Genomic DNA, 19,015 nt, shown 5'->3' with positions numbered 1-19,015 from the left:
GACTTAAAGACCCGACCAGAACAACTGCAGAGAAGGAAAAGTTTATTTTAGGGCTCACAGTTTCCGAGGTCCCAGTCCACAGACAGCAGGCTCCATCCCTCAGGGCTCAAGGGGAGGCAGGACATCATGGAGGAAGAGTGTGGTGGAGGGAAGCAGCTCACAGGGTGATCAGGAAGCAGAGAGAGACTCCACTCTCCAGAGACAAATAGAGACCCCAAAGCCACGCCCCCAATGCCCCCTCCTCCAGCCACACCCACCTGCCTCCAGCCACCACCCAGCTAATCCCATCAGGGGTTCATTCACTGGTTGGGTTAAGGCTCTCACCAACCAGTCAAGTCTCCTCTGGACCTTCCTGCATGTCTCACACGTGAGTTTTTTGGGGGACACCTCCCATCCTAGCCATAACAATTTCTCACTGCCTCTTGCAGACTTCCACTGCAGGGCAGCAAAGGAGAGGGAGGTGCGAACGGGCATCCAACCCAGGTCCCTTTCATTCTGCTTGACTCTGCCCTGGCTGAACTTGCAGGACCACGGCACCCTTTTGTTCACGAACCAACAACACCCCACAGAGCAAGTGGACCAGGTGGTCCCATTTTAAATGGGAAACACTAGGCTTCACCCCCTCACCGGGGGTCTCATGTCTGCCAAAGACACACAACGCAGAGCCCCGGGGGTCTGGGGCCAGCCTGCAGATGAACCTGCACTGGGACAAGTCTACACAGAGGACCCGTGGGGAGGACCCAAGAGTCCTTGACCACGGTGACAAAGTGTACCCTCTGAGGGTCTGCATTTAGAGATGGGAAAACAGCACTCCCCCCGCCAAGGGGTGTGAGGAGCAGAGTTTACCATGCTGTCGGTCGGCCAAGAGAAAATGATTCAGAACACAGCTGTGAGCAAACAGTCTTACCACAGCTGCCCCGCTCCTCCCCGGAGACTGCAAAGGAACACAGGGCCACGGAAGGCTCTCATGGGTCCTGCAGCAAGCAGCGGACCTTTAACACCTGGATCTTCTGAACACCTTGACTGCAGAACATTCTTCTCCCCATCAAGGCACCCACTGGCACCTCCCACCCAAATAAAAAACTCATTTTTTTAATTGGGTCTGCTGCACCGCCCCCCTCCATTCCCCTTTGTCTTGGTGGGACAAAGGGTAGAGTTTTCCAGTAAGGGCTGGATGCCTGCAGGGGTCTGTGGTCACTCTCCACCTTCACTTTGGACAGCACCTTTCTCCAAACTTTTGAGCAGGTAAGTAGGGACAGACAGAACACACTTCTCAGGTGCAGCCATGCAGGATAGGAGTATTTCTTATCTAAGCAAACTGTGGCTTGGGAAGCTGCTAGCAGAGCAGGACAAGGAGCCACACAGAGACCATGGGACCCCAGACACCCCCCGCCCCCTGCCCACCTCCAGGCCCCACTGCCTCCTGGGGTCAGGTGTCCTAATACCTTTCTCTCCAGCACGCCGCCCAGGTTGACATCAAATCAGGGAAAAGCAGATCTTCTACGTTGGCTGCAAAGAGCCATAACTATGAGGATTCCCCAAGAGACCCCTCTGTTCTCACCTGTCCCATGACAATCATGGTCTAGAACTACCCAACTTCACTTATTCTTGAGATGACCCACTCGTCTGCCCCTTGTTTATTTTGTTTTGTTTAACTTTTTGCAGTGTTGGTGATCAAGCCCCCAAAATGCACGTCGCCAAGCAAGCATTCCACCATGGAGCTACCCCCACCCACATACCCCCAGCTCTCTCATTTACCCTTTCATTCAAAAGTGATTTGGGATGCCCTTGGAGGAAGAGGGGTACTGAGAATTGAAGCCAGAGGCACTTACCCACTGAGCCACATCCCCAGTCCTTTTTTTTTATTATTATTATTTTTAAATATTTTATTTAGAGACAGGGTCTCACTGAGTCGCTTAGCACCTCACTAAGTTGGTGAGGTTGGGTTTGAACTCAAGATCCTCCTGCCTCAGCCTCCTCAGCCACTGGGATGACAGGCGTGTGCCATGCACCCACCTGGGATGCCTACTGTGGGTAACTGAAACAAGAAAAAGTCGGGCGTGACCAGTGAATCATCAGCCCCTGGCGCCATGCCTGACACACACACACACCATCCAGTGGAAAAGAAGACAAGGAGACGGATGTGGTGGGCAAGTTGACAAGCAGGAACACAATGTCGTAAGGAGGTGGAGGTCCGGAGAGGGACAGCCATTCCAGACCAAAGTGACCAGATGAACAGGCAGACTGTCCAGAAACGCGGTCCGTGGGCTTTCACTCTGCACAGTTTGATACAAAGTTCAAGACAGGAGGTGGCAAGAGACCAGAAAGAAATGGAGCCAGGCGCCAATGCTTTATTCTGTAACCAAGCCAGGGTACTTCACCGGGTGCTAACTGGGGAGAGGGTATTCTTGGAAGGGAAACGAGAGGAAGAAAAGGGTCAGCTCTGGATCCTGGGGGACCACGGCCATGAGAGTCCCTGAGAGACAAGTTGCATGTCTCCTGTGTGGCAGTGGACCTGACACCCAGGGCTGGCCAGGACACTCACCCCCCACAGGGTTCTAAGCAGACTTCTCAACACACAGCGCATGACCCTGCCAGCCCCCCGCCCGCCCCCCACCAGAATTCACAAGCACATGGGCCTCTAGCAGGCACCTGCAGTCCCAAAACCAGGAGGTCACCTGCAACAGCAGTTCTCCCGTAGAGAAGGGTTTTCAAGAATGCGGTGGCCTGGACTCAGCCAGGCCTCCGGGAGGAGAGAGGCCACAGGAATTCCGAAACCTGGCTGAGCACTGCTAACGCAAAACCAGCCCCTTCCCAAAGAAATGTTTGTGGAAGATCCTACAATGGGTCTCTGGCTGAGTCAGGATGAGAGGCCCTGCACACCACCAGTGTGAACCAGGGGTGGTGGCCACATGCCCTCCCAGAAGGGACATTTCCTGCCAGTGCCGGCACCTCACTGAATGCCTGCCTGTGTTCTGGGGGTCAAGAGCCAGGATGGGCCTTGTTGACTTCTGTCCAAACAAGAAGAGGGTCAGGGAGGGCTTCTGCTGGCAGACAAACCACTCAGATACCCCGAGAGCCAGCCTCCAGGGAGCAGAACTCACAGTCCACTCCAACGCCCCCTGAGGCAGCAGCCCTACAAGAAGTGCCCTGGTCCTCACCAGTGTTCCCGCGGCTCTGTCTTCCAAGAGGGGACTCTGAGACCACAAAGGCAGGGGGACAAGATGAACTTTGACCTGCTTGCCCAGGACACGGAACTCACGTCCACCATGCACAGAGACACCTGCATCCATTTCCTGGGGTAGTGTGCTCAATCTCCAGGGGGCTAAAGCTCTTTCCCAGGGAGCCAGGAAGCAGGTATCTGTGAATGCAAGTGGTAGACGCTTTCCTGGAACCCAGCAATCAATAAAGAATCGCCAAACTGGGCTCCTGTTGACACCCACTAGAGAACTGGGAGAGGGAGACCAAAGCTAGCCTAGCCTATGGGGAGAGCCCAGCCCGGAGGAGGGAGGGTTTATTACGGCTGTCAGAGGCCATTGCCCACGGCCTCCCCAGTCAGCCCAGGGCACCCACCCTCACCTTCTCAATAGGCCATTCTGACTCAACAGGAACCAAACAACTGCAAGGCAGGAAAACCTCACTGTGGGTGCTGATAACCATGGTTTTTCCATCTATTAAAAGAAATACATATTTGATTTAGTTGGGCACAGTGGAGCACGCCTATCATCCCAAAGGCTCAGGAGGCTGAGGCAAGAGGTTCAAAGCCGGCCTCAGCAACAGCAAGGCCCTAAGCAACTCAGTGAGACCCTGTCTCTAAATAAAATACAAAATAGGGCTGGGGATGGGGCTCAGTGGTTGAGTGCCCCTGGGCCCTGGTACAAAAAACAAAACATTCTGTGATCACCAACCAAGGTGCTCAGGTCTAATCAGACCAAACACCCTCCCCGACACCACAAGAGCAACTCTATAGTCATTTTAGGTATAGAACTGCACAATCACTTTACATGAAATCACTGGTGACAGAGGTCACTAGAGACTCTACCAGGAACCCCCAGAATCCTAAGTGCTAAAATCAAAGGCCAGTTTCAATATTTCTTTCCCCTCTACCTGGCGAGAGGAAGGAAGGAAGGAAGGAAGGAAGGAAGGAAGGAAGGAAGGAAGGAAGGAAGGAAGGGAAGGAGGGAGGGAGGAGGGGGAAGGGAGAGAGGAGAGGTTGGGTACTTTAAATGATAGATCTTAGAGGGAAGGAAAGAAGGAACAATACCTTTCACCTGCAATTACCCAGCTTGAGGCTTATTAAAACTTTTGGCTATATATTGAAATGACCTGGAAAATGTATGGAGCGAGGACAATCTAATATCTGAGCCCAACACTGCTCCCCAATCCCATAGACCCCCTCCACCCCAAAGTTTAGATTTAATTGGCCTGCCACATGTCCTGGGCATCTAGATTCATCTTTTTTTTTTTTTTTTTGGTAAGTGGATCCTAGATCAACACAGAGTCTTGTGCACATGCTAAACAAGTGCTCTACCATTGAGCCACAACCCCAACCGGCTTCTAGATACTGTTTCTTCCCCCCTCACTTTTTTTTAATTGGCCCATTATAGTTATACATACTGATGGCATTTATTGTTACATATATGTATCTGCACGATACAACAATAAAATTTGGCCAATATCCCTCCCCAGCATTTCCCCCGTTCTTCCCACCTCTTGGTCTCTTTCCTCTACTGACTTCCCTTTTTGGGGTGAGGGGTACCGGGGATTGAATTCAAGGACACTCAACCACTGAGCCATATCCCCAGCATTATTCTGTATTTTATTTAGAGACAGGATCTCAATGGGTTGCTTAGGGCCTCGCTAAGTTGCTGAGGCTGGCTTTAAAACTTGGCGATCCTCCTGCCTCAGCCTCCAGAGCTGTTAGGATTACAAGCGTGAGCCACTGCACCTAGCTACTGATCTCCCTTTGGTTTTCAGGGGATCCACCCCCACCTAGCTTTTCTTTTTTTTCCTCTCTAGTTTACCCTTCTAAGTTTGACTTATTTCACTTAACAGGATGAACTCTAGTTCCCTCCATTTTTCCTGTTGATGGACACCCAGGCTGGTTCCAGGTTCGGCTCTTGTGAATCATGCTGCTCTATAAACACGGGTGTGCCTGTGTCAGTGTGGTAAGATTTGGTACCCCGAGTCTTCAGAGCGCCTCAGGGCATTCTGTGGAGCAGACCCAGGTGAAGGCTCGGGCTTAAGGCTCAACACTCTCTCTGGTTGCTTCTGTCCCTCCCCTGGGTAGAGGACCAGACAATGAGAGAAGAAGGGAAGAAAGAGCAACTCTACTCCTGTCCTCAACGGCTCCTAGAAGGGAAATGAAGATATCGAGAAGATAAGGACTGATACACACACACACACACACACACACACACACACACACACACACACACACACGGCTTTTTATGAACGTCATTTGGTTCACAAGACAGTGTGCCATAAGGCATATCTGCACCTAAGACCGATTTTAGGACAGGCCTATAGACTCTTCTTGAAACCTCTTCAGAGCACAGCAGCGCAGCAAAAGCAGGGCCCACCTTAGTGACCAGTGTCCCCTGGCTAGTGAACAGACGCGGCACCGAGGACATGAGTTTGTTCAGGTGATCCTCACAATCGTCTCATCTGCAAATCTCCATTCACGAGAACTCTGAGAACCTGCCCAGGGACAGGGCAAGGGGAACGGAGACGGGTCTCCAGCCCCGATCCACCGAGGGAGGCCCTGTCCCCGCCACGGGGCCCAAGTGCCCCACAGAACACTGCAGTCCAGGCGAGGCAGAGACCTACTGTCACCTACCTTCACCCCAAGCCACGTGGGGAAGGAGCCCCGGTATCTATAAATAACTCCCTGGCAGCCTTCCCCAATGATAAAAATGCCCAAAGGACTGCCCTCAGACATCTGGACAGAACCCAGTGGCCCCCCGGAGAGGCCGCCCGCGCGCCCCCAGGCCCCAGCACTGCGGCCCTCACAGCGCGCACTTTCATGGGCCGGGTGAAGAAGCTGGGACGAGAAAACCACAAATTGGCACCTCTGCCTCAGCTGCTGGGGTTTGACAGACATCCAGGAAGTGAGGGAACTGCGGAGGAATCCGCCTTGAAGTGATGTCTTCAAGGGCAGATGGCCACCACCCGCGAATCTGCTGGCAGGGCCCCACGACAAGCTCAGGCTCTGCCGGGACCTGAGGACAAGACGACTGTTCCTCCCCAGGCACCTAACAGGTGGCCCAGGGTAACCAGGTGACGATCCCCGAAACAAGCGGCTGGAGTGTGTGATCAGGGAATAGGGGTCAAGGGCAGCCTCCTCGTCTTCAGAGACAGGAAGGACTTCGTGAGCCAGGCATGGGGGTGCATGCAGGGAATCCCAGCTATTGGGGAGGCTGAGGCAAGCTCAAGGCCAGCCTCAGCAATTTAGCGAGGCCCTTAGCAACTCAGGGAGACCCTGTCTCTAAATAAAATACAAAAAAGGGCTGGGGATGGGGCTCAGTGGTCAAGTGCCCTTGAGTTCCCCAGTACCCACATCCCCCCAGCCCTCCAAAAAGGAGTTCACATTACTTTGCATAAAGACTGCTTGCTGCCCTGAAGGTAAAAGAGGCTCGTAAGGCAAGAACTCTGGGAGACACTTGCCTCTGTGGGAGCAGGAGCCTCACACTCTGCACCCCAGAGCAACATCAGAGTCTTCAGGCCAGAAGCTGAGACATCCCCCATTTCACACAATTGGAGATGGACATGACAATGTCCCAGGCTTCCGACTCCCAAGAAGGAGAGAGATGAGATCAGGATCCACCTTAGCCACTTCCCAGCTCTGGGACCTCGGGGTCTGAAGACCTCTTGCCTTCTCTATGCCTCAAGAGTGTCACAGGACCGCAGAGCCCATGCCATGGGAAGAGGCCCAGAAGGGCACATCAGTGGACCACAGCTGCTATGTTTGCACGTCAACCATAAGATGTGGCCAACATCTGTCCATTTTTTTGCATTCCAAAAATGGTCATTCCGTGCGTGCGACTCCATTCACTAAGTAAAACTCTCCTATCCCGACCAGCCCTCGCTTTTGCACAAAAAGGGGGGAAGGCAGCATTCCCCATACAGGGCCCAACAATGGCCGGCCTTATGGAGGAAAGGCCGGGCATAATCACAAACACATTTCCTCCACTTGGGCTGTAAAAGCTGAAAATGGCTGCCAGGTGTGAGCAGACACAATAGGCCCTGCCTTCTTTTGCAAGGTCACCCTGCAGGTCAAAATCCAGCCAGCCCATTTTCGGATTAGGTGCCTATGCACAGGAGGCTTCCCCCGCGGTAACTGGATTACAGAAGCCACCTGCAGGAAGTGAGGAGGGAGGGAGGGAGGAGGAGGAGGAGGAAATGGTCCCAGTTGGAATGAGGCTGTTGATATGGGCAGGAGCCAGCCGGCTCACTCGCTCACTCACTCGCTTGCTCACAGGGGGAGATTGTGCAACCCGGGGCAGCTCCGTTTCCGGCTCCATTTCACGGAGCTCTGGAGGGTTTTCAAGCACCCAGCCAGCGCTGCCAGGATCCGTGCTTCTCCTCCAAGGAGGTCCATGGGCAACCCTATTCCCACTGGGTCTTGCACTATATTTAAAGCATGTAAGCACGGTCACCAGGTAACAGAGAGAGAGAGAGGGGGGGGGGGAGGGAGAGAGGGGGGGGGGAGGGAGACAGCCTCTCAACAACAGAACCCAAGCTACTGAGTTCCCAAAAAAGGCGGTGACCTCCCTGAGCAGGCTCTCTCCCCTCCTGTCTCCCCCAGCCCTGCAGCTGGTGCAGCCCTGGATCGCTCAGCAAATAACTTGCAGATGGACCTCTCATCTGGCGGGCTCACCACCCCCACTCTCAAAGGAGGAGGGGAAGAGAGGAGGAAGAAAATGACAAGTCATAACTGTGTAATTTGGCAGGCTCTAGGAGGCCCTAGCCGCTCCTCTCCCAGGGAAGGGATCACTTTGACTTGGGGGGGGGCAAAAGGACGTCTGCTCTACAGAATCCCTGGGACATTTCCGGAACAGAAAGCTGATTTCTTTGTAAATTGGGTGTTTGATTTTCTATTTTGGGGCTGGCTGGTGGCATCCAGCATCGGATGAGGCTGTGGATCTGAGAACCACTGGTCCCACTATGCCTTCCCACAGAAGCTTGCTGGCTTTAGAAAGGGGCGTGGGGGAGGGCAAACTGGCCCCCAAAAGAGGAACCTGCCATGTCCTTTTGGCCCTGAATCCTGCCAAGTTCTCAACGTGCTGGCTGAACATTTAGGGTGCTCCACCTAATGCCTGTAAATCACACCCACTTGTCCAGGGAGAGAGAGGAAGTCAGGAGGAGGAGGAGTCTCGGCTAAAAGGTCACTTTATCTGGGATCCTTCTCGGTCACGCAGCCCCCTAGGCCACAAGGAGTGAGGGGCTCCTTAGTGCTCAGTGACAACTGTCTGCTCAACTCCCTGCAGGTGGAGAGTCCCCCAGGCAGGGCTCTGGGGTGGGGCCTCTCTGGGCTTCCTGTGGAACCCAACTGGGAACCTCACAGCAAGTACCCTGCAGAGAACCCAGGTGCCTTCAGACAAACCAGCCTGGGCCTCCTCCACTGTCCTTTCATCTCTTTGGTCCACTGATGACCTCCCAGTGGCAAGGTAGAGTGGCCCTGCTCACCCACGCTCTTTTGAACTTCCACCTGGATCAAAGAGGTGCCATTTAAGACTTAGGTGGGGACAAAGTACTGCCACAGATATCTGGGAACTGAAAATTGGCAGAAAGGAAGGTTCTGATAGAGCTACCTCTGGACCTGGGGCGCAGCCTGTGAATGGAGACATCTGTGCCCACAGTGAAGCTAACAGCAAGCCTCCTGCCCATGGGAGCTGCTCGGGGAGTAACTGGGGAAGGTCTGCAGAGAAGCCCTGAGTGGTCACCAGTAGAAACTCAGCAGAAACAAACTTGTGACAGCCCGGGGTCTCCAGCCCTGAACCTTCGGCCAGGTCTGTTCTGCCCATGGTACCTTGATGATGGGCACCACCCCAGCCCAGAACCCTCCTCAGAAGTGTCTGCTTTAGTGGTGGAGCACCTAGTACATGTGAGGTACTAGGTTTGATCCTCAGCACTGCATAAAAATAAATAGAGATATGATAGATTATGGTATAAGGGTGTATTAAGAATTGTAATACAAAAATAAATAAATAATAGATAGACAGATAAATAAATAAGTTGGGTGCGGTGACGCATGCCTGTCATCTCAGCCGCTTGGGAGGCTGAGGCAGGAGGATCTCGAGTTCAAAGTCAGCCTCAGCAAAAGTGAGGCCCTCAGCAACTCAGCGAGACCCTGTCTCTAAATAAAATACAAAACAGGGCTGGGGATGGGGTTCCGTGGTCAAGTGCCCCTGAGTTCAATCCCCAGTACCCAATCCATCAATCAATTAAATAAAGGTATGATGTCCATCTACGACTAAAAATATTTCGGGGGGTGGGGGGACTAGAAGTGACTGCTTTACCAAGGCTTCAGAGCCCCACTGACACCACACAGTGAACTGTCCCAATAATCGACTGTCTCCCAATGCCCAAGCAGCCTGGGAAGGACAAGAGAGCCTTGGGGCTCCGACCCCCTGCCCCAGGCAGCAGCTCCCAGACCAGGAGCAGATGCATCATCTGGGAAGATGTGGGCAAAGCAAACCCTCTCCTCCCACCACCTCCACCACCCCCCCAGCTGAGCCTGCAGCAGGGCTGGGCCAGCAGTCTCGGCAAGCTCTCCAGGTGTTTCTGAAGGAAACTCCAGTCGGAGGACCACCTGGCTACCGGGGAGGGGAAGCCCCTGATCTCTAGAGGGAGCACGAATGGGGTTTCTCCAGAACAATGAGACCAACAAAATCTGGGCAGAAGCAAGCACATCTTCAAAGATGCAGAGAGGAAGCGCAGCCTCCATTTAAGAAGTTTGTTTTTGTTTTTCGTACTGTTTAAGAAAACACACACACACACACACTATGGCCATATCTTCCCTCTGGTGTGTGGGGACCTAAAGGACTTGGGGCTGCTCAAAGAACAAGACCCCTGCCTAAGCTGGGACTGGGCCTCAAACACAGCCTTGCCCACAGTTTCTTCCTGAAGTGGCCGGAGTCACTATGAACTCCACATTTTGTTTATTTTTATGTGGTACTGAGGATCGAACCCAGGGCCTCACACATGCAAGGCCAGTGCTCTACCACTGAGCCACCACCTCAGCCCCTGAACTCCACATTTTGATGAGGTGGGTTTCACTGCCGGAGCCATCACACTGAAATGGCCCAGGTAGGGTGGACTTTTACCCTGACACACAAATGGACCGGCCTTCCGTTAGCAGGAAGGCCGAATGGGGTGGCCTTGCAGAGGAGGCCTGTTCAGAAGGGCGTGAGGGAGGATCTGTTTCCACAGTTTTCTTATTTTTCCTTTGCAGTACTGAGGATTGAAACCAGGGGTACCATGCCACTGAGCTACATCCTCAGCCTTTTTTTTTGGGGGGAGGGGGATACCAGAGATTAAACCCAAGGGCGCTTAACCACGGAGCCTCATCCCCAGCCCTTTTTTATATTTTATTTAGAAACAGGGTCTCATTGAGTTACTCAGTGCCTCACTAGACTGCTGAGGCTGGCTTTGAACTTGCAATCCTCCTGCCTCAGCCTCCCAAGCCGCTGGCATGACAGGCGTGCGCCACGGCCCTTGGTGCCTTTCTTATTTTTTGAGACAGGGTTTCACTAAGTTGCTGAGGCTAGCCTCAAACTTGTGATCCTGGGCTGGGGATATAGCTCAGAGCTTGCCTGGCATGCAGGAGCCCTGGGTTCAATCCCCAGCACCACACCCACACACACACACACACACACACACACACACACACACACACACACTTACTTGTGATCCTCCTGCCTCAGCCTTCCAAGAGGCTGGGGGGTGGGAGGCTTGGAGTTATAGGTGTGCACCACCCCCACCTGGCTCATTTCCATATTTCCTAGCACACTTGGTTATTGATTAGTCTTCTCTCAATCTGATTGGCAGATGGTCCAGCAGGCAATCCCTCCACCAGAAGGAGAGTATGGTTCTTTATCATGGGAAAAAAAAACATACCCACCTCAACTGTGGCCACAGGATCTACACTGAATACATTCACAGAGCTCCACCATCTGAGAGTACCACTCAATTTTTGAAAACGACTATTATTTCACACTTCCAGGGATAAACAGCATGCTCAAGAGATGATTTTTCACATGAATCTTCATGATGTCTGCAAAGGTCGGCCTTCTGGGGAATGCTATATATTAGGAAGTTTTAACCCCCGGGGAGTGAAGAGAAAGGGAAAAGGCCTCATTTATTCTCACTCCTTAGGCAAGAATAAATGCTCCAGCCCCCACGCAGGCAGGCACACGTGTGCACGGGTAGTCAGTTTGAGGAATGCTAGCCACTATTTATTACTCAGTATGACTTCACCTGTGCCTCAAGACTAATTAACGACAGTCCCAGCTCAGGTCCCGAGGCCAAGACTAATTTTCCAAAATTAAAGTCTAGGTCTCTTTCCCCCCTTGCTTGCAGGCTGAGCCCTTAGGGGGACTTTAATTATTCACCCAGCCCTGGGGGGTAGAGGCTCCTGTGGCTGCCTCCCCTCCAAGACCTGCTCTTTAATTACACTTTAATGTGAATTGATCTCTGCACTAAGGAGACTGTAAAGAAGATTGATCTCATCTCTCTTTTTTTTTTTTCTAGAGGGTTTGCTAGAGAGTTAGGTATTCCCACTGATTATACGTCACTAGCAGACCCAGCCAGGAAGAGGGCTCAGGCTGCTGCTGCCAGTGATCTCTCCAGCTCCACATTTCCCTCGAGATGAGAGAGGTCACCCACAGGACACCAGGTTGCTTTCCTCCCAGGCTGTCTTCTCTGGGACTTACAATTTACTAGGATGTTAAATATCCCATCCCTTTTATTTAATATGTTTTTCTTTGGCTAAGAGGTCATAGCGAAATAGAAGACCTAGAACCATCTCAGGTATTTTTATTTAAATTATTCATACTCTTAAGTCTTCCAGGTACATTTGTTAACAGGAGAGAAGAATTTTCCTCAAAAGCAAATGACAGCCACGTACAGTGGCCCATGCGTGTGACTGCAGCGGCTGGGGAGGCTGAGGCAGGAGGATGGCAAGTTCAAAGACAGCCTCAGCAACTTAAGTGAGACCCTTGTCTCTAAATAAAATACAAAAAAAAAAGGGGGGGTGTGGCTCAGTTAAAGGTTAAGGGCCCCTGGGTTCAATCCGCAGTAACCGCCCCCCACCAAAATCTTTTTTCAAGATTAGAAATATTTAAACACACACACACACACACCCCTAAGGAATTTTGACAGCAATTTCACAAAGTCACAAGTAACTGTGTCAACCTGGTTTTTGTTTTTATCTCCCACCTGGTGGACACAGGTGGGGAAGAGCAAAGGAGGTGGCGGGGTGAAGAGGCAAGTTCTGACAAGTACCACCACCTGGAGAGGAAGCCGGGCAGACACAGCCTGCTTTCCTCCCAGGACTGAAAACCAATCAGTCCTCCACACGGCAACCAACCTCCTCCACGGCGCAAGTGCAGAATTGCCCCAGGAAAAGCAGAAATGTTCCTGTAGGAGAAATGTCGCGCATGCCTCAGACAAAATCACTGTTGCCGTGGGAATCGTAACTTGAGTTTCCTGGACTTCGAATTAAAAAAAAAAAAAAAAAAATCTCAAATGTGAAATTCGACTGGCAGACTCTGCTCCCATTTAACAAAAGGCTGTTTCTTCTTCTGAGAACTATTTTTATGAAATTAGCGCCCTCGCTCCAACCCAATCCTATTAAAAGCTTTCCTGGAGTTTTCTGCTTTCTGTTATTAAGGACAAATGGCTCTGGTATTATCCTCAGGACAAGATGCAAATAAATCTGCTCTCTGACAAATACTTGAGTTAGATCCCTTTAGTCAGAAAGTATTCACCAGTTGAGATTGTGCTGTAGGACCCCAGTTCCCAAAACTCTAGAGCTCTCTCTCTCTCAAAGCCCTGATATTAAAGCCAGGCACCAAACTAAACCTCTTCCCAGGAGACCCTTCCAAGGATGACACCCAGCAAAGAAGGGAACTGGAGTCTGAGAACTCAGAGCACGCCTGTGTGACCGAGATGAAGAGCTCAGCTCCAGAGGCCAAGTCTAGGATGACAGGTGTCTGAGCTGAAAACCACAAATCTGCTATTTCTGCTAAAAGACACCAAGTACCAAGAGCAGCTACTGGACAGAGGGATCAACCATGTCTTCAGTGACATTGCCCCTGCCCTCCACTTCTGGGTCACCCAAGAAATTGATGCCTGATTCAACAAAAAAGAAAAAAGGAACTTGTCTCAGGTCACACCTGCATCGGAGGCAGAGAGGGAGACACACCAGGTCTCCACTTTTCCTTTCTGCATTAGCCTATAAACCTGTTGCAATAAAGTTGTCTTCTGGAACTCACCTGGCCTCACAGTAATCATATCCTGATTACTTTTCTGATCCTCCACCTGCTCAAAAAAGGGAAATAAACCACTGGACAGGGTGGCACATGTCTATAATCCCAGCAGCTCAGGAGGCTGAGGCAGGAGGATTGTGAGTTCAAAGCCAGCCTCGGCAACTTAGCGAGGCTCTAAACAACTCAGTGAGACCCTGTCTTTAAATAAAATACAAAATAGGGCTGGGGATGGGGCTCAGTGGTTAAATGTTCCTGGGTTCCATCCCTGGTACCAAAACGGGGGGGGGGGGATAAAATACTGAGGGACTAAGGACTCGTAGATGTCAGGGTACAGCTCAGTGGTAGAGCACTTGCCTAATATGTGAGAGGCCCTGCGTTCCATCCCCACTGCCACAAGCAAGCAAAAACGAAGTTTGTAACCATTAGCACATTTTCAGACAATGTGTCAGTGCTCCCACGTCACCTTGGGACAGCCTCCGGGACACAACTTCACGGGGCACAGGAGACACCTAATAAATATTCACAGAACACAGGACACATTTTAATTCTAAATTTCTGCAAGGCAACAGTACCTATCAGGAACACATGCTCTTCTAAGCTGATCAATGGGCACAGCTTCGTGGATGGAGATGCTAAAAGCCTTGTTGGGTCAGAACGGGAAAGATGTCCTCTGGCTACAAAGTGACCCTCATCCACTCTCTGCTCATCCTCTGTTGTTCTCTCCTCCATCCTTCACGTAGACCACAAGGGAAACCCAGAAATGCATGCAGGGTGACCGCAAAATCATCTAGACTCCTGCTCCCCAGAGGTCACCCTGCTAACCTAACCATCTGCAGACACTGGGTCCAGGCGTCCAGTCTGAGAACCTCCGAGAAAATGAAAATAAAGACCTTTCCGTTTCTGTTGTCTCAGAGAAATCACTGCCCAAGTCAGAGGGAGACTGACTTCAGGCCAGAGAGGTTGCCAAAGCTAACCTGCATTTTCCAAAACTGAGTCGGAGTGAGAAGGGAGTGTCTCTCTCTCTCTCTCTCTCTCTCTCTCTCTCTCTCTCTCTCTCTCTCTCTCTCTCTCTCCTGTACATATTTCAACGCTGTCTAATGGAATAGCAGGAACAAGGCCAGACAGCCCCACTGCTACTGGCACTGGGGCCAGGGAACAGAAATGTATTTTTAGTCAGCAGAGCAAGGCGTCGTGATTCAAGTGCCACAGGCCCGGGGGACAAGCCGGGGGCCTTCCTGCCTCTGGCATGGGGTAGCTCACAGTCACCTGCCATGTTCCTTGCACCAAGGGCAGGGGGCAGACAAAGAAGCCTTGGAAGGACACACAGGTCCCATCTCAGTTCCATCTCTCCATATTTTGCAACTTAGTAGACCTTCGGGGAGCCGCACCTTCTTCTCTGGCAACTCCAAGATATGCTCTGCAGGGCTGGCTCCCTCACCAAGCGAGAAAAGGGGGAATGAGTGGGCGAATGGCCTGGGAGCTTGTTAAATGTGGTTCTGGGGGGTGTGGCCCTGCATTTCTTTGTTTTGGGTGGTGGTGGTGGTGGGTGGGTACCAGGGATGGAACCCAGGGACACTCGACCATTGAGCCCCATCCCCAGCCCTATTTGGTGTTTTATTTAGAGACCGGGTCTCACTGAGTTGCTTAGCACCTCGAGTTTGCTGAGGCTGGCTTTGAACTCACCATCCTCCTGTTGCAGCCTCCCAAGCCGCTGGGATGACAGGCAGGTGACACTGTGCCCAGCTATGACCCAGCATTTCTAATGGGCCTGGTATGATCCTGCTGGTGCACAACCTGGGCTCTCAGGATTCACGAGCACTTGGCTGGAGGAACACTCTGGGGGTTTCCACATCCCCAAGCTCGCCTCACCAAAGGCTGACTCATTTAATTTAGCCCATGATTAGGTACCTTGCAGGTGCTGCACACTGAACAAGTGGGCACAGAAAGAAAGTGAACCCTCTACTCGTACTTCAAGGGCCATGGTTTTCCTGCTTTCAGTTTTCATTCCCTCACAGGGAACAAAGACGGTCCCACAACGCCCGTGGCCCTACAGTGAGGTCTCACCAAGACCCAAGGAATCATGTGAGAACCAGCCACCATTAAGAGCCACCAAGAATCACATACTTGCTAGGTGACCCGCATGATAGCAAGTGCTTCATGTATGTTCTGCTCCCCTCTAGGCCTGGCCCTGTTCACTGTAATCCCAGTAACTCGGGAGGCTGAGAGAGGATAGCAAGTTCGAGGCCAGCTTGGGCAACTTAGTGAGGCCCTAAGCAACTTAGCTAGGCCATGTCTCAAAATATAAGAGTTTGGGGATGTGGCTCAGTGGTAGAGTGCCCTGGTTCAATCCTCAGCACCAAAAAAAAAAAAAAAAAAAAAAAGTCAGGATCACATTTTTTATTTTTTTAAATAAGATTCAGAGATGACGTCAACTGTCCAGGATAGGGTGAGCCACCATCCAGGCCCTCCCCAGGCTTTCCTGAAGAACCCTCAGCAGCCTCAAAAAGGGTTCAGCTCCAGAGCGTGTTTCACAAGGACCCGGCGCTCCCTGAACACAGAGCCCGCAGCCAGCCCACATCCAACATCCAACATCGACACGCTAACCCGAGATCTTATTATTAGGGCCTTCCTGCCGAATCCCCCCTGCTCAGCCAGCTGAGTTCCAGGGTTCCAGAGAAAAGGACGCACGCAGGTGAGCAAATGAGTTGTAAAACCAGCAAAATCAAGATAAAATAAAATGTCTGCAGGGTGGACAGGAAATTCAGTAGGAAGGGGGTGCTCTGCTCTGAAGCTGCCCCAAAAATCTGGTGGAGCGCACGGCTGGACTCAGGCTGGCTGGCGTATCTGGGAAGACCTGTCAGGGTGCAGGGGCAGGGCCAGGCCAGGTGCCCTGTCCCCAGCAAAGGCAAACAGCTCAAATGATCGCACCCGGGGGCTTCCTCGCTGCGTTTTGGTTAAAACCCTGTATGTCCTTTTTGGTTTCCTCTGTAAGAACACACAGATTTCACTTCAGTCTATCATTGACCATGACAATGAATTCCTCTTTTTTTCTGCTGATTTCTGAGGCCAGGGGGCACTTCATTATATATATATATATATATATTTTTTTTTTTAGAGCCCTAAAAGTAAACTGAGTCTCAGTCCCAAATTCACTGGCACAGGGCTGAGCCTGCTATCTTATAATTCACACGGCTTCCTTTAATTCCAGTTTATTCACCTGAGCTGCAACTTCATGGGTCAGAGAGCAAGTAGAAAAGTCCTAGGGTCCCCCAAACGGGAGACAAGTCAAGGGCTGCAGATGCGGCTCAATGACAGGGCACTTGCCGAGCTAGCAGGTGTGAAGCCCGAGGTTCCATCCCCAGCCCTGCCGGAAAAAAGGGGGATGGGGGGGGGGGCAAAACTTCCAGCTTTTGATTCTGCAAAACCCCAGAACAGCAGACGAGGCATTTTCCGTGAAGAAGGTCATTCTTCACCAGTGAGCAAGCACACCACAAGTTCTCCTGCCACCAGTGTCAGCAAGCCAACACCACGGCCCCACCACAGCCCAGAGCCCCCAGATGGCACTACTCACAGAAAGAGAGTCACCACGTGTGGAGAGGCAGCACCCAGGGACGGTATGGCTGTCAACTCATTGTTATGGAGGTACCTGTAACAAAAGCGAGAGGGAATGGATCATATGGAGCACCTCAGTTAGGTGTTTGGAAACGCAAACATACAAGGCCAATCAAAACCACCGTGAGCCGGGCGCCATGGCACAGACCTGTCATCCCAACAGCTTGGGAGGCTGAGGCAGGAGGATCGGGAGTTCAAAGCCAGCCTCAGCAACCCAGGGAGGTCCTAAGCCACTCAGTGAGACCCTGTCTCTAAATAAAATATAAAATAGGGCTGGGGATGGGGCTCAGTGGTTAAGCACCCTGGGTTCAATCCAGCTACCAAAAAATAGATAGATAGAGATAGATAGATAGATAGATGATAGATAGATAAATAGATAGAAACCCACTGCTGCATTCCCCACAGGAGGTGTGAAATAAAAGAATCCACAAGTGAGTTTTAAAAGAGAAAGAAGTCCTAAGAAGTCACAAAGCCTAACTATTCCTCACACCCCTGGTAAGAAATGAATACTAACATCAAGCTCAGAAAAGAAAATCAATACTAATAGACATCGAGGAGCGAGATTAGGCCCAGACACATGTTTGGGTCAAGTGTGGCCCCAAGTCCATCCTGGTTGGCTTAGTCAGTCAGGAAGGGATCTAGGGAGGAAGGACTGTCCCCTCCTGGTTGCTCAGTGCTCTGCCTGAACCACAGGGCAACATGCAGGAACAGAAAGCTGGAGCCCACTGGCTCACTCCTGTGGGGTGCTGAGGTGCTGGTGACATATGGGACCGATTATTTCGACGCCTTCATTCACTATGAAATAACCAAGGGGCTGGACTCAGAGACGCTCATCCATTTGAGGTTCCAGCTTCTCTGGACTCTGATGGAGTCTCTGGATGGTCTTCCAGGAAAACAAACACACACGCCCGCTTTCTGCACACAGACATTGTGAAAACCCTCTGCAGACAGGATGTGCTCCCCAAGTCCCCTTCCTGCTGCAAGGTTCTGAATCTCTCTTTGCACCGTTGATGTCTCTTAATGGAAGGGAAAGCCCGCGGACACAGCTTGCCTGGTCTGCCCCCAGAGGGCTGTACAATCTGGCCTCCTTACATGGACATGTATTTCCAAATCTGGGAAGAGAATCCAAAAGTCAGGCTTGCAACGTGAGCCCAAGAAACCTCCGGAAAGCCAAAGCAGCGTCCAGGCATCCTGCCGGGTGACGGGCTGGAAAGAAGTTGTACTTGAGATGCAAAGTCGAGGGAATAAAACTGGATCATCTTGCTCTCCATTTTTTAAGGGAGGTACATCTTACACACAGGGTACTCTCTGAAGAGAGGCCACTGGCATGACAGCTGTATTCATACAAGCAGAGAACCCGCCTCTGCCTGGACAGAATCATCTGGTTGTCTGCCATCTTTTACAGAAATGAATAGGAGAAGGGGGAAAAAAAAAAGAAAGAAAGAAAGAAAGGAAGGAAGGCCTTGAATTATCCCATTTGCTTTCTTCAGTGCCAAAGCCGGTTAGGGATGAGGCTTGGCAATTACTGGGCCGTAGGACACAGAATGCCTGTTTCAATAGCTTCATGACTGAAGCATCTGGCAGAGAGAAAGCAGATCCGTATCATGTGGCAAATCCTCTCTCCACTTAAAGAGCCCTTGTTTGTGTGTTGAAATAGGCAATTAATTACTTTAACAGTCTGTTATCTGACGGTCCCCTGAATCAGATGGTTTCTGCTTCTACCTTTTATCTCTCCCAGCCCCGCTGCTAGATCCATTTCCCATTGCGGTACTGAAAACTCTCCATCAGTCTAAATCGTGACCAGGAAGATTTCACAGTACCTAGGAGCACACTTATCACGAGAGGACACCCTCCGATTTCACCAGAGTCAGAAAAGCTCACCTCAGGCGCCTGCTACCACCAAGGTCTCT

The 19,015-nt window shown here is 51.4% G+C and overlaps 1 protein-coding gene across 1 annotated transcript in view; it reads right to left on the bottom strand.

The window, feature by feature from the left end:
* Window positions 1–19,015, bottom strand: part of Lrig1 (leucine rich repeats and immunoglobulin like domains 1) — a 125,179-nt gene that overhangs the window by 56,666 nt on the left and 49,498 nt on the right. Inside the window, exon 3 of the mRNA XM_077796191.1 lies at window positions 17,065–17,139. Within this exon, the coding sequence (XP_077652317.1) occupies window positions 17,065–17,139 (75 nt within the window). The remainder of the gene's footprint in view (window positions 1–17,064; window positions 17,140–19,015) is intronic.

This window comes from Urocitellus parryii, chromosome 3 (assembly GCF_045843805.1).
Source record: "Urocitellus parryii isolate mUroPar1 chromosome 3, mUroPar1.hap1, whole genome shotgun sequence".
In the NCBI taxonomy this organism is placed as follows: Eukaryota; Metazoa; Chordata; class Mammalia; order Rodentia; family Sciuridae; genus Urocitellus; species Urocitellus parryii.
The sequence above is the reverse complement of the archived record's forward strand: the minus strand, read 5'-3'. Positions and strand labels throughout refer to the sequence as shown.